Source organism: Aquarana catesbeiana, unplaced genomic scaffold (genome assembly GCF_042186555.1).
Source record: "Aquarana catesbeiana isolate 2022-GZ unplaced genomic scaffold, ASM4218655v1 unanchor226, whole genome shotgun sequence".
In the NCBI taxonomy this organism is placed as follows: Eukaryota; Metazoa; Chordata; class Amphibia; order Anura; family Ranidae; genus Aquarana; species Aquarana catesbeiana.
In genome coordinates, this window is record NW_027362653.1 from 2,385,178 (window position 1) to 2,404,188 (window position 19,011).

At 45.6% G+C, this 19,011-nt stretch overlaps 3 protein-coding genes across 3 annotated transcripts in view; 2 read left to right on the plus strand and 1 right to left on the minus strand.

The window, feature by feature from the left end:
* The window catches only part of LOC141121615 (uncharacterized), a 29,491-nt gene extending 12,072 nt beyond the window's left edge, over window positions 1-17,419 (plus strand). The window contains 2 exon segments of the mRNA XM_073611267.1: window positions 15,295-16,147; window positions 16,150-17,419. Coding sequence (XP_073467368.1) covers window positions 15,295-16,147; window positions 16,150-16,230 — 934 coding nt within the window. The 3' untranslated portion in view covers window positions 16,231-17,419.
* LOC141121586 (uncharacterized) overlaps window positions 1-19,011 on the minus strand; it is a 190,165-nt gene that overhangs the window by 82,952 nt on the left and 88,202 nt on the right. The gene's annotated exons all lie outside the window — the stretch shown is intronic.
* The window catches only part of LOC141121605 (uncharacterized), a 196,164-nt gene continuing 182,475 nt past the window's right edge, over window positions 5,323-19,011 (plus strand). Inside the window, exon 1 of the mRNA XM_073611254.1 lies at window positions 5,323-5,345. The gene's annotated coding sequence lies outside the window, so the exon portion shown is untranslated. The remainder of the gene's footprint in view (window positions 5,346-19,011) is intronic.

The following is a 19,011-nucleotide window of genomic DNA, read 5'->3' on the forward strand; positions in this document are numbered from 1 at the left end:
AATGTTATAATGAATACAAAAAAGATCCAAATATCTTGGAGATGTGAAAAAGTTTCATGAATTAAAAAATAACAAAACAGTAAAGTTAGCCCAATTTTTTTGTATAATGTGAAGGATGATGTTACGCCGAGTAAATAGATACCCAACATGTCACGCTTTAAAATTGCGCACACTCAGGGAATGGTGCCAAACTTCGGTACTTAAAAATCTCCATAGGCGACGCTTTAAAATTTTTTACAGGTTACCTGTTTAGAGTTACAGAGAAGGTCTAGTGCTAGAATTGTTGCTCGCACTCTAACGCACGCGGCGATACCTCACATGTGTGGTGTGAACGGCGATTACATATGTGGGCGGGACTTACATTTGTGTTTGCTTCTGAGCGTGAGCTACTGGGGACAGGGGCCTTTAAAAAAAAAAATAATAATAATTTTTATTTTTTATTTTACTTTATTTTTTTTATTTTTCTTTCAAAATATTTTATTTTATTGCAATTGAACAATATAACATCCATTGGAGCAAGGACACAAAAACCACATGTCAAATATCAGAATAATTTTTACAGTAGGAAATAATGGAAGCTCAAATGATTTGTTGCACAACCATTTATTCATAAGTCCTTCAGTTTACAGTCCATATAAAAAGATTATAATGTGATAAGGTTGTGTAACCATGAAATGTCCATCCACAAATGGCGGCAAAATCCAGCAGGAGCTACAGAATACAAAAGAGAAGAGGGGCGCCTCTTAGTGTAGCAATATGGTTACATTTAATGAAGGTACAACATTTAGAAACTCACATGGTTGATGATTAAAAGAGGCACATCTAAGTATGCAGGCATCCGGGGTAAAGCTGTCCATATAGACTGTCCTCCACACTGCCAGCTCTCACCTCTGTCAGTCTGGAATCATGACCGGGAAGACTACCCTGCAGTAGAGCGATCTGAAAGCAAAGCTTGAAGCGCTCATGGAGCACAGCGTGGAAGGGATGACATCGATGGTGGTGTGGAGGACGGTCTATGTGGACTGCCTCACCCCGGATGCCTGCATTAATCATCAACCATGTGAGTTGCTAAATGTTGCACCTTCATTAAAGGTAACCATATTGCTACACTTAGAGGCGCCTCTCTTCTCTTTTATACTCAGTTGTGACATGACGCTACTTGTATATCAAGACATCGCTTGTATATCAAGTCAAAATGTATTAAAAAATTTTGCTTGTCTTGCAAAACGCTCTCAAACCAAGCTTTTACTGTATTTGCAAGTAATCGGCCATAAAGGGGGTATGGAGATCTGGGTACTGCCCTGGGGGACATGTAATAATAAAGTTTTTTTTTTAAATAAACAATCCTTTTTTTCAGGAGCAGTGATTTTAATGTTGTTTAAAGTGCAACAATGAAAATGAAAAATTCCTTTAAATATCGTGCCTGGGGGGTCCCCTTAATGTGCCTGTAAAGTGGTGCATTTGTAGCATATACAGAACATGCTACAGCAAAACTGACATTTCTAAAGAAAAAAAATCCCATTTAAAATGACTTGCAGTTACAATTGCCAGCTAATAAAAAATAAAGCAAAAAAAACAGCACCCCCCCCCCCCAGTCCATACCAGGCGGTATGGATTGTAAGGGGAACCCCACACCAAAATTTAAAAAAGAGTTGGCGTTAGAGTGACCACGTGTCCCAGATTGCCCGGGACAGTCCTGAATTTTGCAGGTCTGTCCCGGGTACCTTCATTCCAGGACAATACAGTGTCCCGGAATAAAACTGACACAGCCACCCCCCGTGCCAATCTGATGCCCCCAAAAAAGGCCACCACATGACCGCTTTACCCACTGACAGTACTTGGCCTGGCCAGGAATGTCTGGAGGAGCACAATCCCCTCCCCGCCCCCTGCTTGTGATTGGAGAAATTATAAATCCCACCTCGTGTCTAATCACTGTGCTGTGATTCATTACAGCACAAGCTGATTTTTTGGAAGTGGAGGGGGGGATGTCCCTGACTGGCAGTTTGGAAATGTGGTCACCCTAGTTGGCGTGGGGTCCCCCCAAAATCCATACCAGACCCTTATCCGAGCATCGTACCCGGTACCCATTCACCAAAAAAAGTGTCAAAAAGTAGGGAAAATTCCTTATTAAAAAAGAAAATCGATGTAAATCCACCGTCAATCACAACGCCCGATGGACCCGCTGACTGCTTGCCCTGCACTTTGACAGCTCTTATAAAGGCAGGGGGCGGGGCCACCCGGGTACATCACCCGGTGGCACCTCCCCTTCTGATGTCACATGTACCCTCACCTCATAAGTTGGACCTCACTGATGTTTTAAGAGGCCAATAAGCGCTAATGATATGCCACAATGCATGCTCCAAGTGCTCCTGTTGAGACTTTCATGTAGACACTTCCTCATATCCAGGTCTTCTTCAGTAAGGGACTAAGAGCAAGAACATCATCTTCGTTGGAGAACAGGAGAGACATCAGAGGTCCATCAGCATTATTGGAGGACAGGGGAGACATCAGGGGTCGACCAGCTTCATTGAAGGATAGGGGAGAAACCCCCCCCCCCTTCTCTTGCCCTCCCACCCTGTGCTATATTAACAACAATTGTTTGAACTAATTTATACCATAAACTATTAAAAAAAAGGGTGTCATCATAAACCATGTGCATTGATTATGTACTTTTACTTAAAAAAAACCCTTTGGTTATATTCAGTAAGCCAGTACAAAACTCTCTAGAGATACATTCTATATTTGGATGTTTACCCTCCCCCCACCTATCCTGGTGAACAACAATATTATACCCCCATCTTCCACCTCAAAACCTGTGATCAAATCCAACGTATTTCATTACATTTTTTTTCTTCCTTGTTACCCTCTTCTCTCTCCCCCTTTCTAAGTTCTCAGGGGGAAGGGAAAGGTCTTAAAATCACAAAAAAAAAAAAAATAGAAAAAGAAAGAAGGAAAAAGTCTCTCAGTCTTCTGAGACTCACTAATCGGAGCTCACACTCACCCACTAAGCCCCTTTCCATGGCAACTCTATCCAGTTGGGCACCTCGAAAGCCTCTGAACCCAAAAACAGGAATGTCAGGCTATTGCTCTGGATCGTGTAGATTAAAAGTATGTTCATCTTTTTTAATAATCAGTGACATTGGGTACCCCCATCTATAAGTCGCCCCCCCTTGATCGCAAGTGATCTAAAAGCGGTCTCAGCAGCCGACGTCTATTTTTGGTCTGACGACATAAACCAGGATACACTTGTATTTCCTCTTTATTAAAGTCCAATGACCCCTTCTGCCAGGCTGCTCTCAATATGTCTTCTTTTATCCTGTAAAAGTGTACCCGACATAAGGGTGGGGGGCAACCTGCGTAGGGTTGCGGACTGTAGGAACCCTGTGCACCCGATCTAATTCAATCAGAGTATCTGGGAGGATTCTCCATTATTTTATTAAAAATAGCAATTACTATTTCTCTTAGATCAGATATCGCTGTAGCTTTCGAAATCACCCTAATTCGTACGTTGTTCCTTCTACTTCTATTTTCAGAGTCTTCGGCTTGTAATTGTAACGTTATCAGTCTCTGGTGCTCCACTTTTAACTTTTCCTCCGTCGCATCTATGCGTGTATTGGCCGTACTTTGCGATGTTTCACAACGGAGCAATTTATGATTTATTGCCTCTACTTTAGAGCGAACTTCCCCTATTTCTTCTCTCGAGGGCTCCCATTAGACTGCCCAGCAGCGTCTGTATGTCCTCCTTAGTGGGGAGAGCCTGAATAAGCTGCTTAATGTCTGGCTCTCTACCCTGCTCCTGGGTATACGTATCAAGTGAATTTGCAGAGCATACCTGTGGGTCTCTGTTGGTAGTCATCTGTGCAGATATAGAGGGATCTAGTTCAGCTAATTCAGCTCGAATCTCATCCGTGATCTCACTTGATAGTGAGGATACCTCCAGCGTTTGCTGACTTTGCACTAGCCGTGCTGCACGTTGTGGGACCATATTCGTATCCGCCGACAGCCCGATGTCTCTTTATCGTCAGATATCGAGTGATATATGAGTGGCTAGGAGTGTAGGGCATTCCTGGGTTCTTCCCACATCTCGGCATGAGCTCCATAATTTCACGGTCCTGGTGGTCTCCTGTGGAGTGCACTGTAATGTTACCATGCTCTACTCCCTAGCGTCTCACTACGCCATACTTCGACCACACCCCCCGGAAAACGGAAGTCGTGAACCGCTTCTTCAGGAGTATCTTTCTCTGAGCTATACTCCTGAAGAAGCGTGTGTTGATACATCTATTTCTTTCCAGTTCTTATCAGAGCAATTCAACTGTCTCAATATGTTATATGTCTGCCCTTGTGGGTAATTTTTTTTTATGGATTTGTATTTTTTATCATTGTTTTGAGCATTGTGAGTCTATACCATACCATGAAAGTCCAAGGTTGCCTCAAATCCTTTGTTTATTTAAACAATCATCACATCTGACTTTTTGTATGCTTTGAGATGAAAAAAGGTTTAGTTAAAAAAATGAAGTTCCACCCAAGCATTTAAATTCCCCCAAAAATATGTTTTCACCCACCAGAACATTATGATAACCCACCAGAACATTGTAACCACCCATCATAACATTAGGACCACCCCTCTAATATTGAGTAGGTCTCCCTTTTGCTGCCATCAGGGCATAAGCTCCACCAGACAAAGCATCACACTGCCTCCGCCAGCTTGCCTTCTTTCCATATTACATCTTGGTGCCATCTCTTCCCCAGGTAAGTGATGCACACACACCCGGCCATCCACATGTTGTAATAAAAAATGTAATTTATCAGGCCACCTTCTTCCATTGCTCTGTGCTCCAGGTCTAATGCTCACGTGCCCATTGTAGGAGCTTTTGGCAGTGGACACGGGTCAGCATGGGCACCCTGACCATACTGCAGCTACACGGTTCCATACACAACAACCGTGATGCCCTTTTTTTTTTTGCTTTCAACACATCAACTTTAGGGACATGTTCACTTGCTGCCTAATATATCCCACCCACTTCCAGATGCCATTGTAATGAGATAATCAATGTTATTCACTTTACCTGTCAGTGGTCAGAATGTTACGGATGATTGGTGCAGTACATACACACACAGCACAAGGCCGTGTTCACACCATAAGACGATTCTCTGGGCTGCAGTTCCTCTGACCTCCACAAGGTGGTGATCTCACTTAAACCCAGACAAGAAGTCTCTATAGAATACAGACAGGAAGTCTCTATGGAAGACAGGAAGTGATGTCAGAAATAAATAGAAAGTTCCGGGTGAGAGGTGAGTCGGGAGGAAGTAGAGGGAAGACATTGCTGGAAGTGGCAGTAGAGGAGGTAATAAGATCTTATTTTCTATTTACACCCAGTAACCCCCCCCGTCATGTCCGTCCTCTTCCTCCATAGTCACTGTGATGTCTTTTATCTCCAGCAGATGATGATACACACATATATAGTGTGGAAATGTAGATTAACCCCTTCAGGGGCAGAAAACTTCCCCACCTATGGAGTCGGAACATTCTCTTCATTTTGGAGATAAATTCTAGTAATATGTTCCTCTAAACCAATGTTTCTCAACTCCAATCCTCAAGTACCCCCAACAGGTCATGTTTTCAGGATATCCCTCAGATGAAACGGCTGTGGCAATTACTAAGGAGGTGAAACTGATCAAATCACCTGTGCAAAATATTGGAAAACCTGAAAACATTATTTCCTGTCGCATACACTTTGGGTTGTGACTCCACCCCTCACAACCTGATAGGACCACATAGCTATAAGTTGTAAAGATGGCCCCCGCCCCAGTATTCTCTTATTTTTCCTCACATGAAAGGACTGAAGATGTCAGAAGCACCCCCCAGCCAGGTTCTAGCCTCTCCTGGGTGGAAGTCCTTGCCTGTACAGCCTCTAAATGAGCTAGATGGAAGGAACCCCACTCTGGTGGTCTCAGGGGTATGTGCGGCTCCAGTATAAGCCTTAAATAGGCTTAGATGTGTGCAGCGGTCTCCATCTGTCTTTTCCATTTTGTGGTGTAGCTTGCTGGGCATTGTGGTTCTTCTCTGTCTCTCCCCTGTGCGGACGGGTGTCTCGGCGCTTGCGCGCATGCGCAGTGAGCACTTTTAGGGCGTCCTGGCACGTTTGCCAGGTTCCAAGATGGCGCGGCTCGGCGCTGCTGCGCATGTGTGGGGACGTGACCCCGGCGGCCATGGCGGTTCTTTTAAATGGCTCAGAATGTCATTTTCTGATGCCTCCAGTTTCCTGAGCATATCTGACGCTGCTGTCAACTCTGCTATAAGCTCTGCCTCACCTCTGACGCTTCCTCCTTGGGGTAAGTGTTTCTCTCTTCCCCTGGTACCTCTGATTGTTTGCCTGCATGTTTATACCTGCCTGTATCCCTCCAGGGTATTACAGTTATCCTTTCTATGGAGACCGCTGCCCCAGCAGATCACCATCAGCCCAATAGGTAAGGGGGGGGATGTTCATGGTAAGTAGTGAAGATTGAAAAAGAGAGCAGGATCGTACTAATGCTGCCTAATTGGTCAGCCCTACCAGGTCATCAAGATCGTCTAAATCAAGGGGGAGAGAGACCTCACGCTGGAGAAGCCGCTCCAGCCATAGGCGAAGCCGCTCACGCGGCAGAAGTCGCTCAGCCCACAGGGGAAGCCGTAGGAGGAGCCGTTCCTACTCCAGGCATAGACATTCCCATTACAGAAGATCCCCTGCTCGTAGGCGTCAGTCTCCTGCACATCCTTCCCGTCCAGCGGGGAATGCTTGCTGGGTATGCGGGGCCACAGCTCTACCAGACAGATTGGCCTGCCGCAGATGTATGGATGAAGCCGCCAGGGAAAAAGAGCTGGTCACTGTAGAACCTACAGGGTTCCTGCTACGCATATCTCAACTCCAGATGTGGAGGCTACAGCCCTGAGCGCCTCACCATCTCATCCTAGTATGTCTAGGGAACAAGAGTTCCCGTCAGATGAGAAGAACTGGAGGCGGCAGCAGGCTTTGATTTCTCGCTCATAGGGCCCTTTGCGAAATCGGTCAAGGAAGCGATTAACTGGGAGGAACCTGAGGAGGTACAGCAGAAACAAAGGAAGTATTTCCCGAATCTCAAGAAGGTGCCTGAAGCCTTTCCATTTATAGAGGAACTGGATGAGCTTATTAAGGAAGAATGGCAGAATCCAGAGAAGAAAGTTAGTCTTTCTAACAGACTTACCAAGTTATATCCTCTAAAAGAGCCCAGGGTATCTCCCCTGGTTTCCCCTCCAGTGGTGGATGCCTCTTTAATGCGCCTAGCCAGGCATGTGACGCTTCCCATTGAGGACGCAGTGATGTTCAGGGATTTCCTGGACAGAAAGGTGGATACAGACCTTAAGAGGGCTTACGTTTTTGCAGGAGGCGCCTGCAGACCAGCAGTGGCACTGGCCGCCGTCGGGAGAGCTATTTCCGGTTGGTCATCGAACACCGCGAAACTCGTTGCTGAAAGCGCAGATCAAGACCAGATCGTTAAAGCCCTACAGGAACTCAGTCTCGCAGGAGACTTTGTGGCGGAAGCCTCTGTGGACACCATTAGGTCCGCTTCAAGATCTATGTTAGCGACGGTAATGGCCAGGAGGGCGTTATGGCTTAAAACCTGGTCGGCCGACCCGGCCTCAAAGTCCAACTGGTGCAGGATTCCATATGATGGAGTTAACCTCTTTGGTGCAAAGCTGGATACAGCAATATCCAAAGTGACAGGCGGGAAGTCTGGTCTTATCCCTTCAGATAGAAGACCAAAACAACAAAGAGCGCCTCCCTTCAAGCGCAATCTCCCGGAAAGATACAGGGATGCAAAATCCTATAGGCCTTGGAAGGAGTACAGGAGAACTTGGAAGAACCCTCAGACGTCCTTCCTCAAATTCCAAAAAACCAAAACTCCTGCCTCCAATGAACAGAAACCTTTTTGAAGGTACACCCACCCAACCAGCGGTAGTGGGTGCCAGGCTCACAAGATTCAGGTTGGTTTGGGCGGAATTGATAAAAGACCCATGGACAGTATCCACCATCCGGGTCAGGCACAGGTGGTCTTTCAAGAACCGCCCCCCAAGGGGTCACTTCTGCGCAACCAAGCTTCCTCCTTCCAGAGAGAAAAGGCTGTCCTTGGTCCAGTATATCCAGGATCTGTTAAGGAAACAAGCAATAGTGGAGGTCGCACCATCCCAAAGAGGTCAGGGTTTCTATTCCCCACTCTTTCTAGTACGAAAAAAGTCAGGGGACTTTCGTCCTGTCCTGGACCTAAAGACCTCAACCGGTCAATCCGGGTAGAAACATTCAGGATGGAAAGCCTCCAATCAATCCTCCAAGCGATAAATCGGGGAGACTAGATGCTCTCGATCGATCTTCAAGACGCATACTTACATATCCCGATCCACGCAGAGTTCCAGAGATTCCTCCGTTTCACGATAAACAGCTGGCACTTCCAATTTCTAAGTCTTCCGTTAGGAATCTCCACCGCACCCAGGACAATCACGAAGGTCCTATTGCCCGTGGTAGCCCACTTGAGAGAGAGGGGATTGAGAGTCCACCATTACCTGGACGACATCCTGCTTCTCTCAGACAACAGGGAGTCTCTCATCCAGCATCGGGAAATCCTGGTCTCCACCTTACAGTCTCTAGGGTGGCCGATAAACTGGAAGAAAAGCAGTATCCACCCCACTCAGAGAATGGTCTTTTTAGGGGCCGAGCTGGACACGAGAGAGAACACGGTGGAGCTTCCAGAGGAGAAAATTCCTCCCCTGATTCAGAAGGTGAAGAAGGCTATCTCGGCCAAGAGACTACCAGCCAGAACATGCCTCAGTATCCTGGGCTCCTTGGCATCCACCATTCCGATGGTTCAGTGGGCGCAATGGAACTCGAGACCTTTCCAAATTTCCTTCCTGCGCCAGTGGAACGGTGTTTCAATGTCTCAGTCGATTCACATCCCTCAAGAGGTGAAGCAATCATTGTTGTGGTGGACACGGCCTCGCAACTTGGGAAGGTGCAAGCACATAATCACCCCTCACCAGGAGACGGTGACCTCAGATGCCAGTCTGCAGGGGTGGGGAGCCCACCATCAGCACTTTGCGGCCCAAGGCCGCTGGCCATTCAGGACACAGGACGCAGTGTCAAATGTGTTAGAAATGAGAGCAGCACTCCAGGCGCTCCTGTCCTTCAGCTCGCTCTTGAGAGGAAAACACGTTCTGAGAATGGACAACAAGGTTGCGGTTGCCTATATCAACAGGCAGGGGGGCACCAGAAGCAGGTCCATGATGCAGGAGGTCCGTCCTGTTCTAGAATGGGCACAACTGAACCTGTTAAGCTTAAGGGCAGTCTATGTTCCGGGAGTCCAGAACGTGTTGGCCGACTCGCTGAGCAGGAATTTCACCTCCAACCACGAGTGGTCTCTGAACCCACAGGCCTGCGCCCTCATATCCCGGACTTGGGGTTCACCGGAGATAGACCTGGCGGCAACCCCGGAGAATGCGAAATGTCTGAGATTCCTATCAAGAATACCATTCCCTTTGGCGGAGGGGACGGATTGTCTCCTGCACCCCTGGAATTTCCATCTAGGATACATCTTCCCTCCAACTCCGCTCATAGCGAGGTTTCTCCTGAGACTCAAGGAGTCATCGGCACTGGTGGTGGCAGTGATTCCCTTCTGGCCGAGGAGGCCATGGTTTACTACTCTGATGCAGCTGAATACGGCAGATCCCCTGCCCCTTCCGTTGTCGCCAGACCTACTCTCCCAGGGTCATCTTCTTCACCCGAACCCGGAGAAGCTACATTTGATGGCTTGGAGACTTAAAGGGCTAGGTACCTAGAGCAAGACTGCTCCCAGAGGGTAGTGGATACCCTACTCCAGGCCAGGAGGCCTACCACGAATATTACTTACAGGCGAGTCTGGGAGAAGTTTACCGCCTTCGCTCAACAGCAAGGTTGGGATTCATCCTCACCATCGGTGTCGCAGGTCCTGGAGTTCTTTCAACTAGGCCTAGAGAAGGGCCTTAGATCAAGTACCCTAAAGGTCCAAGTCTCGGCCCTGTCCGCCTTGACAGGAGTCAGATGGGCACAAGATCCCCTTGTAGTTCAGTTCCAACGGGCCTGTCTAAAGCTGAGACCGCCTAGAAAACTTTCCCTTCCCAGTCTGGGACCTCTCAGTCGTACTGGAAGCTCTATCTAAGGAGCCCTTCTTTCCTAATGAGAACATATCCTTATGGGATCTGACGCTGAAAGTCTAATTCCTGATAGCCATAACAACGGCTAAGAGGGTGTAAGAGATGCAAGCCTTAATGGTCAGTGATCCATATCTGGTGGTATTGCCAGACAGATTAGTCTTAAAACCTTCGGACCGGTTCATCCCCAAGGTATCCTCATCCTTTCACTTCAACCAGGAGATTAACCTTCCGGCACTCAGTACGGAACAAGGCGATCCTCACCCAGTGGACGTCAAGTGTAATGTCCTGGAGTATCTCTCAGCTACCAGATCCATCAGGACAACGGAAAGTCTCCTAATCATTCCGCATGGATTTAGGAGAGGTCAAGCGGCATCCTCACGCACCATTGCGTCATGGCTGGTGAAGACCATCAAAAAGGCCTATTCACTGAGTAGTCATCAAGTACCTGAGGGCTTAAGGGCACACTCCACCAGGGCAGTGGCAACCTCCTCGGCAGCATATTGTAGAGTCTTGGCGGAGACAATTTGCAGAGCGGCTACCTGATCTTCCAGGAACACCTTTATGTCCCATTACAAGGTGGATTCCGCCTGCTTATCCACAGTGGATTTCGGAAGATCCATTATCCAGGCCAATTCTTCTATTCTTTGTTAATAAACTTAGTTTGAATTCCCACCCAGTCTTTGCGAGTTACTCCCCAAAGTGTATGGTGCCATGATGCGACAGGAAAACGGAAAATTGTATACTCACCTTTCCGTAATTTTCCTTTCCTGTAGTATCTTCATGGCAGCATCTCCCACCCGTCTAAGGTGATATATATGGAGAATACTGGGGCGGGGACCATCTTTACAACTTATAGCTATGTGGTCCTATCAGGTTGTGAGGGGTGGAGTCACAACCCAAAGTGTATGCTGCCATGAAGATACGACAGGAAAGGAAAATTATGGAACGGTGAGTATACAATTTTCCGTTTTGTTGCGGGCACTTGAGGACTGGAGTTAAGAAACATTGCTCTAAACAAACAGCACTGACAATAAATAGACAAGACAATGACCATCCTGACCATACATGGCCTACTGAGGGCAATTGTTACACTACACAGGCAGGAAATGGGCAATCATTACAATATGCAGCCAACACAATGATGGAGTGCAGGGGTCAGGAGTATGGAGCATAGAGACCCTTACATTGCTGGTCAGGAGGAAGAAAACAATCTCCAGTCTGCCATGAAGAATATGTTCCATCATTGGTGTCAGAGGGAGGAAAATACTGAGGGAAGAAGAGGAGCTGAGGGGCTGTGAGGGTTTAGTAAAGCTGAAAGGCTTCAGGAGTCTCTGAGGGGGTAATATAGCTTAACCACTTCCCGCCCGGCCTATAGCAGATTGCCTGCCGGGAAGTGGTTCTGTTTTCCTGACTGGGTGTCATATGACGTCCAGCAGGATAACATGCCGGCACGCACCCGCGGGACATGCCACATCTCCGATCATGGTAAGAAGCCTCTGACAGAGGCTTCTTACCATGTGATCAGCTGTGACCAATCATCGCGTGAACCGGCAACTGCCAGTTCGCGCTGGCACCGAGAGCCGATCAGTGCTTTCCCTGTCGGGGGGGGGGTCTGTGCTGATAATCAGCAAATGGATTATCAGCACAGCCCCATCAGATGTGCCACCACAGCTGCCAAAAAGGTGCATCAGCTGCCAGTCAGTGCCCAATAAAGTGCCAATTAGTGCCCACCATAGTGCCAGTCAGTGCCCACCACATTGTCAATCAGTGCCCTACAGTAACACCTGTCAAAACTTCATTAGTACCTCATCATCAGTGCTACCTGTCGGTGCCAATCAGCCACCTTTTGGTGCCCATCAGTGCTGCCTATCAGTGCCCATCAATTCTACATATCAGTGCTGCCTCATCAGTGCCCATCAGTGAAGGAACGAAGAAAAACTTATTTTTTTCTTAAATTTCGGTCTTTTTTCGTTTGTTTAGCAAAAAATAAAAACCCCAGAGGTGATCAAATACCACCAAAAGAAAGCTCTATTTGTGGAAAGAAAATGATAACAATTTTGTTTTGGTACAGTGTTGTATGACCGCGCAATTGTCATTCAAAGTGCGACAGCACTGAAAGCTGAAAATTGTCCTGGGCAGGAAGGGGCGAAAGTGCCCGGTATTGAAGTGGTTAAGGACTCTGGGACCCTTAAGGGGGTAATCAGGCTGCATGGCTCTTTGGGAATAAGGGTCTGGAGGGCTCAGGGTGACTCTAAGGGAGAAGGGGGTCTCTGGGTCTATGATGACCCTCCCACCCCACCTGTACTTATTTTTCAGACCTTACAGAACTGGCAATCTTAACCATCTTATTGTCTCAGTGGTCAGTGGATTTGTTCTGGAATATCAAGTAAGATGAAGAAGCAAATTCCTTCATTCATTAGTGAGTACTTGTTCTTAGAGAGGTTCTGTTTCAGCTGAAAACCAGTTCAGAAAGAAAAAAAACCCAACAGAGAAAGTGGAATTTCTGATCTGGCAGGCCAAGAGGGTCCGGGGTCCTCCAAGATGTAACAAACACAAAACAGTCCAGACTAAATGTGTTCCCATGGGGGCAGTAGTTCTAAAATATACAGCGACCCTCCTATTATCCCCCTCACATCACCATCCTATTATTGTGTGACCAACACCATCCAAATAATTCTTACTTTCATTTCCCAATGTTATCCGTCTACAAGGAGACCTGTATAGATCAAATGACGGCACCAATGAGGATGGAGGAGGACCGGAGTCACATGACTGAGAAGATACTAAATCTCACCCTGGAGATCATCTACCTGCTGACTGGAGAGGTGAGGAGGATTCTGGGAGGTCACATGACATCACTCTTATCTCTATTAATAAAACACAGACCTGACTGGAGAGGTGAGGAGGATTCTGGATTCTAACATGATATTCCTATTGGTTTCCCAATACAGAGATTTCCTCTTGTGAAGTCAGGAGATCATATGACCATCACAGTGCCTCCATGTGACTCCCTAAAACCTGAGAGACACAACATGGAGAAGATTCTAGAAGTCACCAAGAAGATGATGGAACTGCTGACAGGAGAGGTGAGCGGTGCTGGGAATTCTGGGACATTATCCAGTAACAGACAAGGGATGTGTCTGGATGGTGACTGTATCATTGTGTGTGTCAGGTTCCTATAAGGTGTCAGGATGTCACTGTCTATTTTTGTTAGTATTTAGAAGGACACAAGGATCTCTGCAAGGACGTCATGATGGACAATCAGCCGCCCCTCACATCACCGGGTAAGCGGAGACTTTATTGTAAAGGAGAGAGCAGTACGGAGGGTCCACCTAGATCCCCCATCATCTGATAAACACATAGAAACAATGTATTCAGTCAGTGTGTGTGTTTCCTACAGATGGATCCAGTAATGGGAACCCACCAGAGAGATGTCCCCGTCCTCTGTATTCCTGGGATTCCACACAGGAAGATCACACCATCCCTCACCATCATCAGGTAGAGGAGGAACATTTATTGATAGTTATGATTTAAACACATCATGTTTGTTACAATTCATGTTTATTATATATATTCAGAGTGGAATACTCAGGGATGATAATATTGATGTTAAAGAAGAGTATAAAGAGGAGGATGAGGAGTATGGAGTGATGGAGGAGTTTTCTGAAGGACACAAGGATATGATGAAGCCACCTAATACCAGGAACCCACCAGAGAGATGTCCCCATCCTCTGTATTCACGGGATTCCACACAGGAAGATCACACCATCCCTCACTGTTACAAGGTTGGTAGGAAGGAGTATCTAGAACATGGACTTGTGGAGACAATGAGTGGATTCATTTTGGTAATGTCACAATATTAAAGCTTTTGTGATACAGATGTTATTGTTGATCTCTCTCTATCTCTATTTCTCTTGGGTTAGGGTGAAGATCTGATAGATATAAAAGTTGATGTTAAAGCAGAAGATGATGTTAAAGCAGAAGATGAAGAAACATATGTAAGGAATGATCAGCAGTCTGCAGAGGTGGATGGAATAACGGGGACATCAAAGATCAGAACAGGTGGGTCATTAACCATACATAGTTCTGATCCCTTCACTATAGGGTCTGTGTTGTACATTACATACTCCTAATCTCTCCACTGTATAAACTATCCAGTGCATTCCATACTCCTGACCCCTGCACTATATACGTTTGTTGTACATTAAATGATTCTGATATTGTATAGTCCTAACTTGTGTATCCTATATAATAGGTTGTACATTACATAGGCTTTACTTCTTTTGCACCCATTTTCTACAAGCTGGACATTTTATATCTGATGATTTGATTGGAGCACAGACTTTTACATGTTAATAATAATATGATAACATCCTTAAACTTTGGAACCCTAAACAGAAAGTAATAATGAGGGATGATTCAATTACCCAATAATGGTGGTCTTCAGGATCAGTCAAGTCTTCATCTCTAGTCTTCATCTTGGTTGTTCTCCCCCCATCCTCACTCTCTGACCTCTGGTGGGGCTCAGCCCCGCTGTTATTCATGACTAAATCATGGACTAAATAAGGAAGTGCAGGACTTCTTGTGTTGGGAAGATGGCAATGAGTGATAGAGGGGGTGGGGACACTCGTCCTATAATCCCCTCATCACTGTCACTCCTATAAAAGACAGTTCTCGTTGTTTCCTCACTCTCTGACTAAGGTCCATGAATAAAGAAATGAACTGGTAGGAGATCAGAGGACCCATTTACTAGTTACCTTGAGGGGGGAATTGTAAGATCCTCAGAGACAAAGCTGCCTGATGTGGGCGGAGTCCTGGTTTAGGGGAACCAATCTGCTCATGTCTAGTAGTAATCTTTTTATTTCTATTTTAGTACATGGACGGGAGATGAGGAAAACCTCAGAAGATTGTCTCACTTTGTCTCCAGACTGTAAAGTAGAAGATGAGGACATCACACAGTATAGTCCAGGAGAAAACCCGACTACCTCAAATGTCCATCCGGCACCACACAGTGTAGATGGACCATCGTATTCCTCTTATCCTGAGGAACCTCAGACTGTGAGGGACGGTGCCGTCCTTCCAACAGAGAAGAGGTTTTCTTGTACTGAGTGCGGGAAGTGTTTCCATTTTAAATCTCGTCTTAATGTGCATAAAAGATCTCACACAGGTGAGAAGCCATATTCCTGTCCTGACTGTGGGAAATGTTTTGTTTTCAAATCCCATTTTAATAAGCATAAAAGGTCTCACACAGGTGAGAAGCCATATTCCTGTCCTGAGTGCGGGAAATGTTTTTCACAGAAGTCCAATCTTTACAGACATCAGAGATATCACACAGGGGAGAAGCCACTTACCTGTTCTGAGTGCGGGAAATGTTTTGTAACAAAAGCAGATCTTGTCAAGCATCAGAGATTGCACACAGGGGAAAAACCATATTCCTGTCCTGAGTGCGGAAAATGTTTTTCACATAAGTCCAATCTTCAAATACATCACAGGTTACACACGGGAGAAAAGCCATATTCCTGTTCTGAGTGTGGGAAATGTTTTATAAGGAAATCAGAACTTTTCGCTCACCAGAGATCTCACACAGGGGAGAAGCCGTATTCCTGTCCTGAGTGTGGGAAATGTTTTTCACAAAAGTCCAGTCTTTACACACATCAGAGATTGCACATGGGGGAGATGCCGTATTCCTGTCTGGAGTGCGGGAAATGTTTTTCGCATAAGTCCGATCTTTGCAAGCATCAGAGATCACACATGGGGGAGATGCCGTATTCCTGTCCGGAGTGTGGGAAATGTTTTTCACGGAAGTCCCATCTTTACACGCATCAGAGATCTCACACAGGGGAGAAGCCGTATTCCTGTCCTGAGTGTGGAAAAAGTTTTTCACAGAAGTCCGATCTTTACAGACATCAAAGATCTCACACGGGGGAGAAGCCACATTCCTGTCTTGAGTGTGGGAAATGTTTTTCACAGAAGTCCCATCTATACAGACATCAGAGATCTCACAAGGGGGAGAAGCCACTTTCCTGTCCTAAGTGAGGGAATTGTTCCTCACTGAAGTCCTGTCTTCCTGTACATCAGGGATCCCACACAACCCTCGAGGTGTATTAGTGGCTTGAGTGCGGGAAATGTCTTCTATATGAATATTGCTGGACATCACAGCTCTCATGTGGGGAAGAAGCAAACCCTGATATACACCTCAGACAGGGCTCGACAAACCCCGGGCGCCAGGTCGCATTTGCGACTAGAATTAGCGACCTGGCGCCTGGGGCGGCACAGCTGGGGGTATCCTGTCTCTGTGCGGACTCCGACCCCCCCCCCCCCCCCCGTGCGATCACGTCAGGCCGCGCCGGCCGGTAATTGAGGCCCCGGCTTTGCGGCCTTCTTCGGTAGTTCTGGAGTCCTTCTGAAATCTGGCGCCATCTTGTGGTGGCCGTTGGTATTGCAACCAGCAATGCTAATGCGAAATACCTGCCTGTTTTCACTGCCCATCTCCTTCCCAAAGTGGAGAAGAGAAGGAAGTGAATGTGGGGATAGCCTTTTTTTTTTTTCGTAATAGATTTTTTATTTATTTATTTATATTTATATAAAAACTGTTAAATTAATTTTAATTAGGAAAAAAATAAATAATTTGTTATCTCCCTGCTTGGCCCCTTTCACACGGGCTGTCTGATCAGGTTCGCCTGTCTGTTTTTCAGGCGGACCTGATCGGACCCTTAGAGCCCTTTCACACCGAGCCGCGGGGGGCGTCGGTGGTAAAGCGGCGCTATTTTTAGCGCTGCTTTACCGTCGTTTTAGTGACGCTATTCGGGCCTCTAGCGGGGTGGTCTTTTTCTGTGTAAATTTAAGATTAGTTATTTTTTATATTGAAAATAAAGCTTTGTCAGTCGTTTAAAAAAAACCTGGCTCCTAACTTTTTTAGCTGGCTCCTAGATTCCAAGCAAATTTGTCAAGCCCTGACCTCAGATATACTCCATGGCTGATCTTCATCATGTAAGAAACAGTTCCAGGGGTGCGAAAATTTTTAAAGGGAGTGGGAGTTCATGGATGAAGTGTTGTGCCGTGTTGGCCGTTGATAGCAGTAGAAGAATAAAAATAGTGTCATTACCTTTTGTTGAGTACATTTTGTGGTGTAAGTTTTCACTAACACTTGGAGGTCTGTTAAAAAAAAAACATATTTAAATGAATGTGACCAGCATTTTCCCAGCCATAAAAAATATTGCTTGTATTTTTTTAATAGATCAATTTCCCTTAATCGTCAGCTCCATCTGATGGTCATAATGTGGTATATCGCTATTGTTTTGATTTCAGGAAAAGTACTGCATTATGGCCACTAGATGGAGTTGACCATCATAAGAAATCACTGCATTAACGTCGTCAGGCATGGCTTCATACACATGCACTTATGAGGACAGTAGACATTGATGAACACAAGTTAATTAAATCAACAGTTTTAAGCCAGCCATTAATTAAAAATGAAAAATACCACATTTAGTCTTTAGTTGGTGCTATATTATAGGAATTAGTGCCATTGAGTGGCTAAATGAGGCATTTGCCATTTAAAATAAGTGGAAAACATTCAACCAGCTCAGCAATTAGCCTAAAAACATTTGTTTTTTGTTTTTTTTATAAACAACGCATGTTTGCATAATGTCACTTGATATGCCAAAAAAATATATACTGTAGGTGCTCTTATTAATAGAATTCAAAACAGTACGCTAACAGATAACATTAAAAAAGTGAGAGACATAAAACGCATTCTCCAGATGCTCAAGTTGAAAATTTCATGTAGGCACTTCCTTATATCCAAGTCTTCTTTAGTAAGGGACTCAAAGGACAAGAGCAAGAACAAACTCCATAACGTAAAACCTTATGTTTTATCTAAAAAAAAAAAAATATATATATATATATATATATATATATATATATATATATATATATATATATATATATATATATATATATATATATATATATATTTAAAGTTACTCCCACAAAGATGTTGCTTTAAGAGAGCTCATATACAATAGCAGGGCTATCAAACCAGTAGTCCAAGATGAGACTGACGTTCTGCCCAATGTGATGGTGTCACAAAACTCTCTGGACTTTCTCAAAGACTACATACGGATGGTACGCATCAGGTTAGAGGAATTTCATGACCTCATGGTGTAGTCTGCAGGATATGCAAAGTCCATTCTCTTCTCGGGATGAGGGCCTCTGGGAGCTGCTCGGGAGCTGATTCCCAAAATGTAATGAAATGAATATGCCCTTGGCAGATTGGGAGGAAAGATTTGAGAGTGCAGCCCACCTCTATCAGGTCCTCACTAAACTTTTTTTCTGATTTAGCTATCAACTCCCTGGAAGAGGATGCCAGGCAAGCTATTCTAGTGCTGCCTGATGCAATGTGCTCCATCTTTTGCCCATATAATTATGCGGCTAGAGGATGTCTATGGAGAAATCACTCCCTTGGCTGAATTACAGCAGAAGTTCTTTCTCCAGAAACAGCAATAGGGTAAGATTGTCTCTTGCTTTGCAGAGGCCATTCAGCATTTGTGGAAAGGGTTAGTAGAAAAAGATCCCCAGGCTATGGCTCACTTCCATACTTCTGCCGTTTAGACGATAGTGTGGGACTTGCCGAACTCTATCGCATCTATCTGACTTTTCGGCTGTCAAGAGGGACAGGGGGGAAGTTCTGGTGTTTGGAAATCCATTGAGGCGGGACCCTGAAGAGAACCAAAGGTGCTGGCCGTGCAGAAGGAAAAGGTCAAGTGAGGAATTGTGGGTGGGAGGAGAACTGAGTTTCCCCACACAAGCTG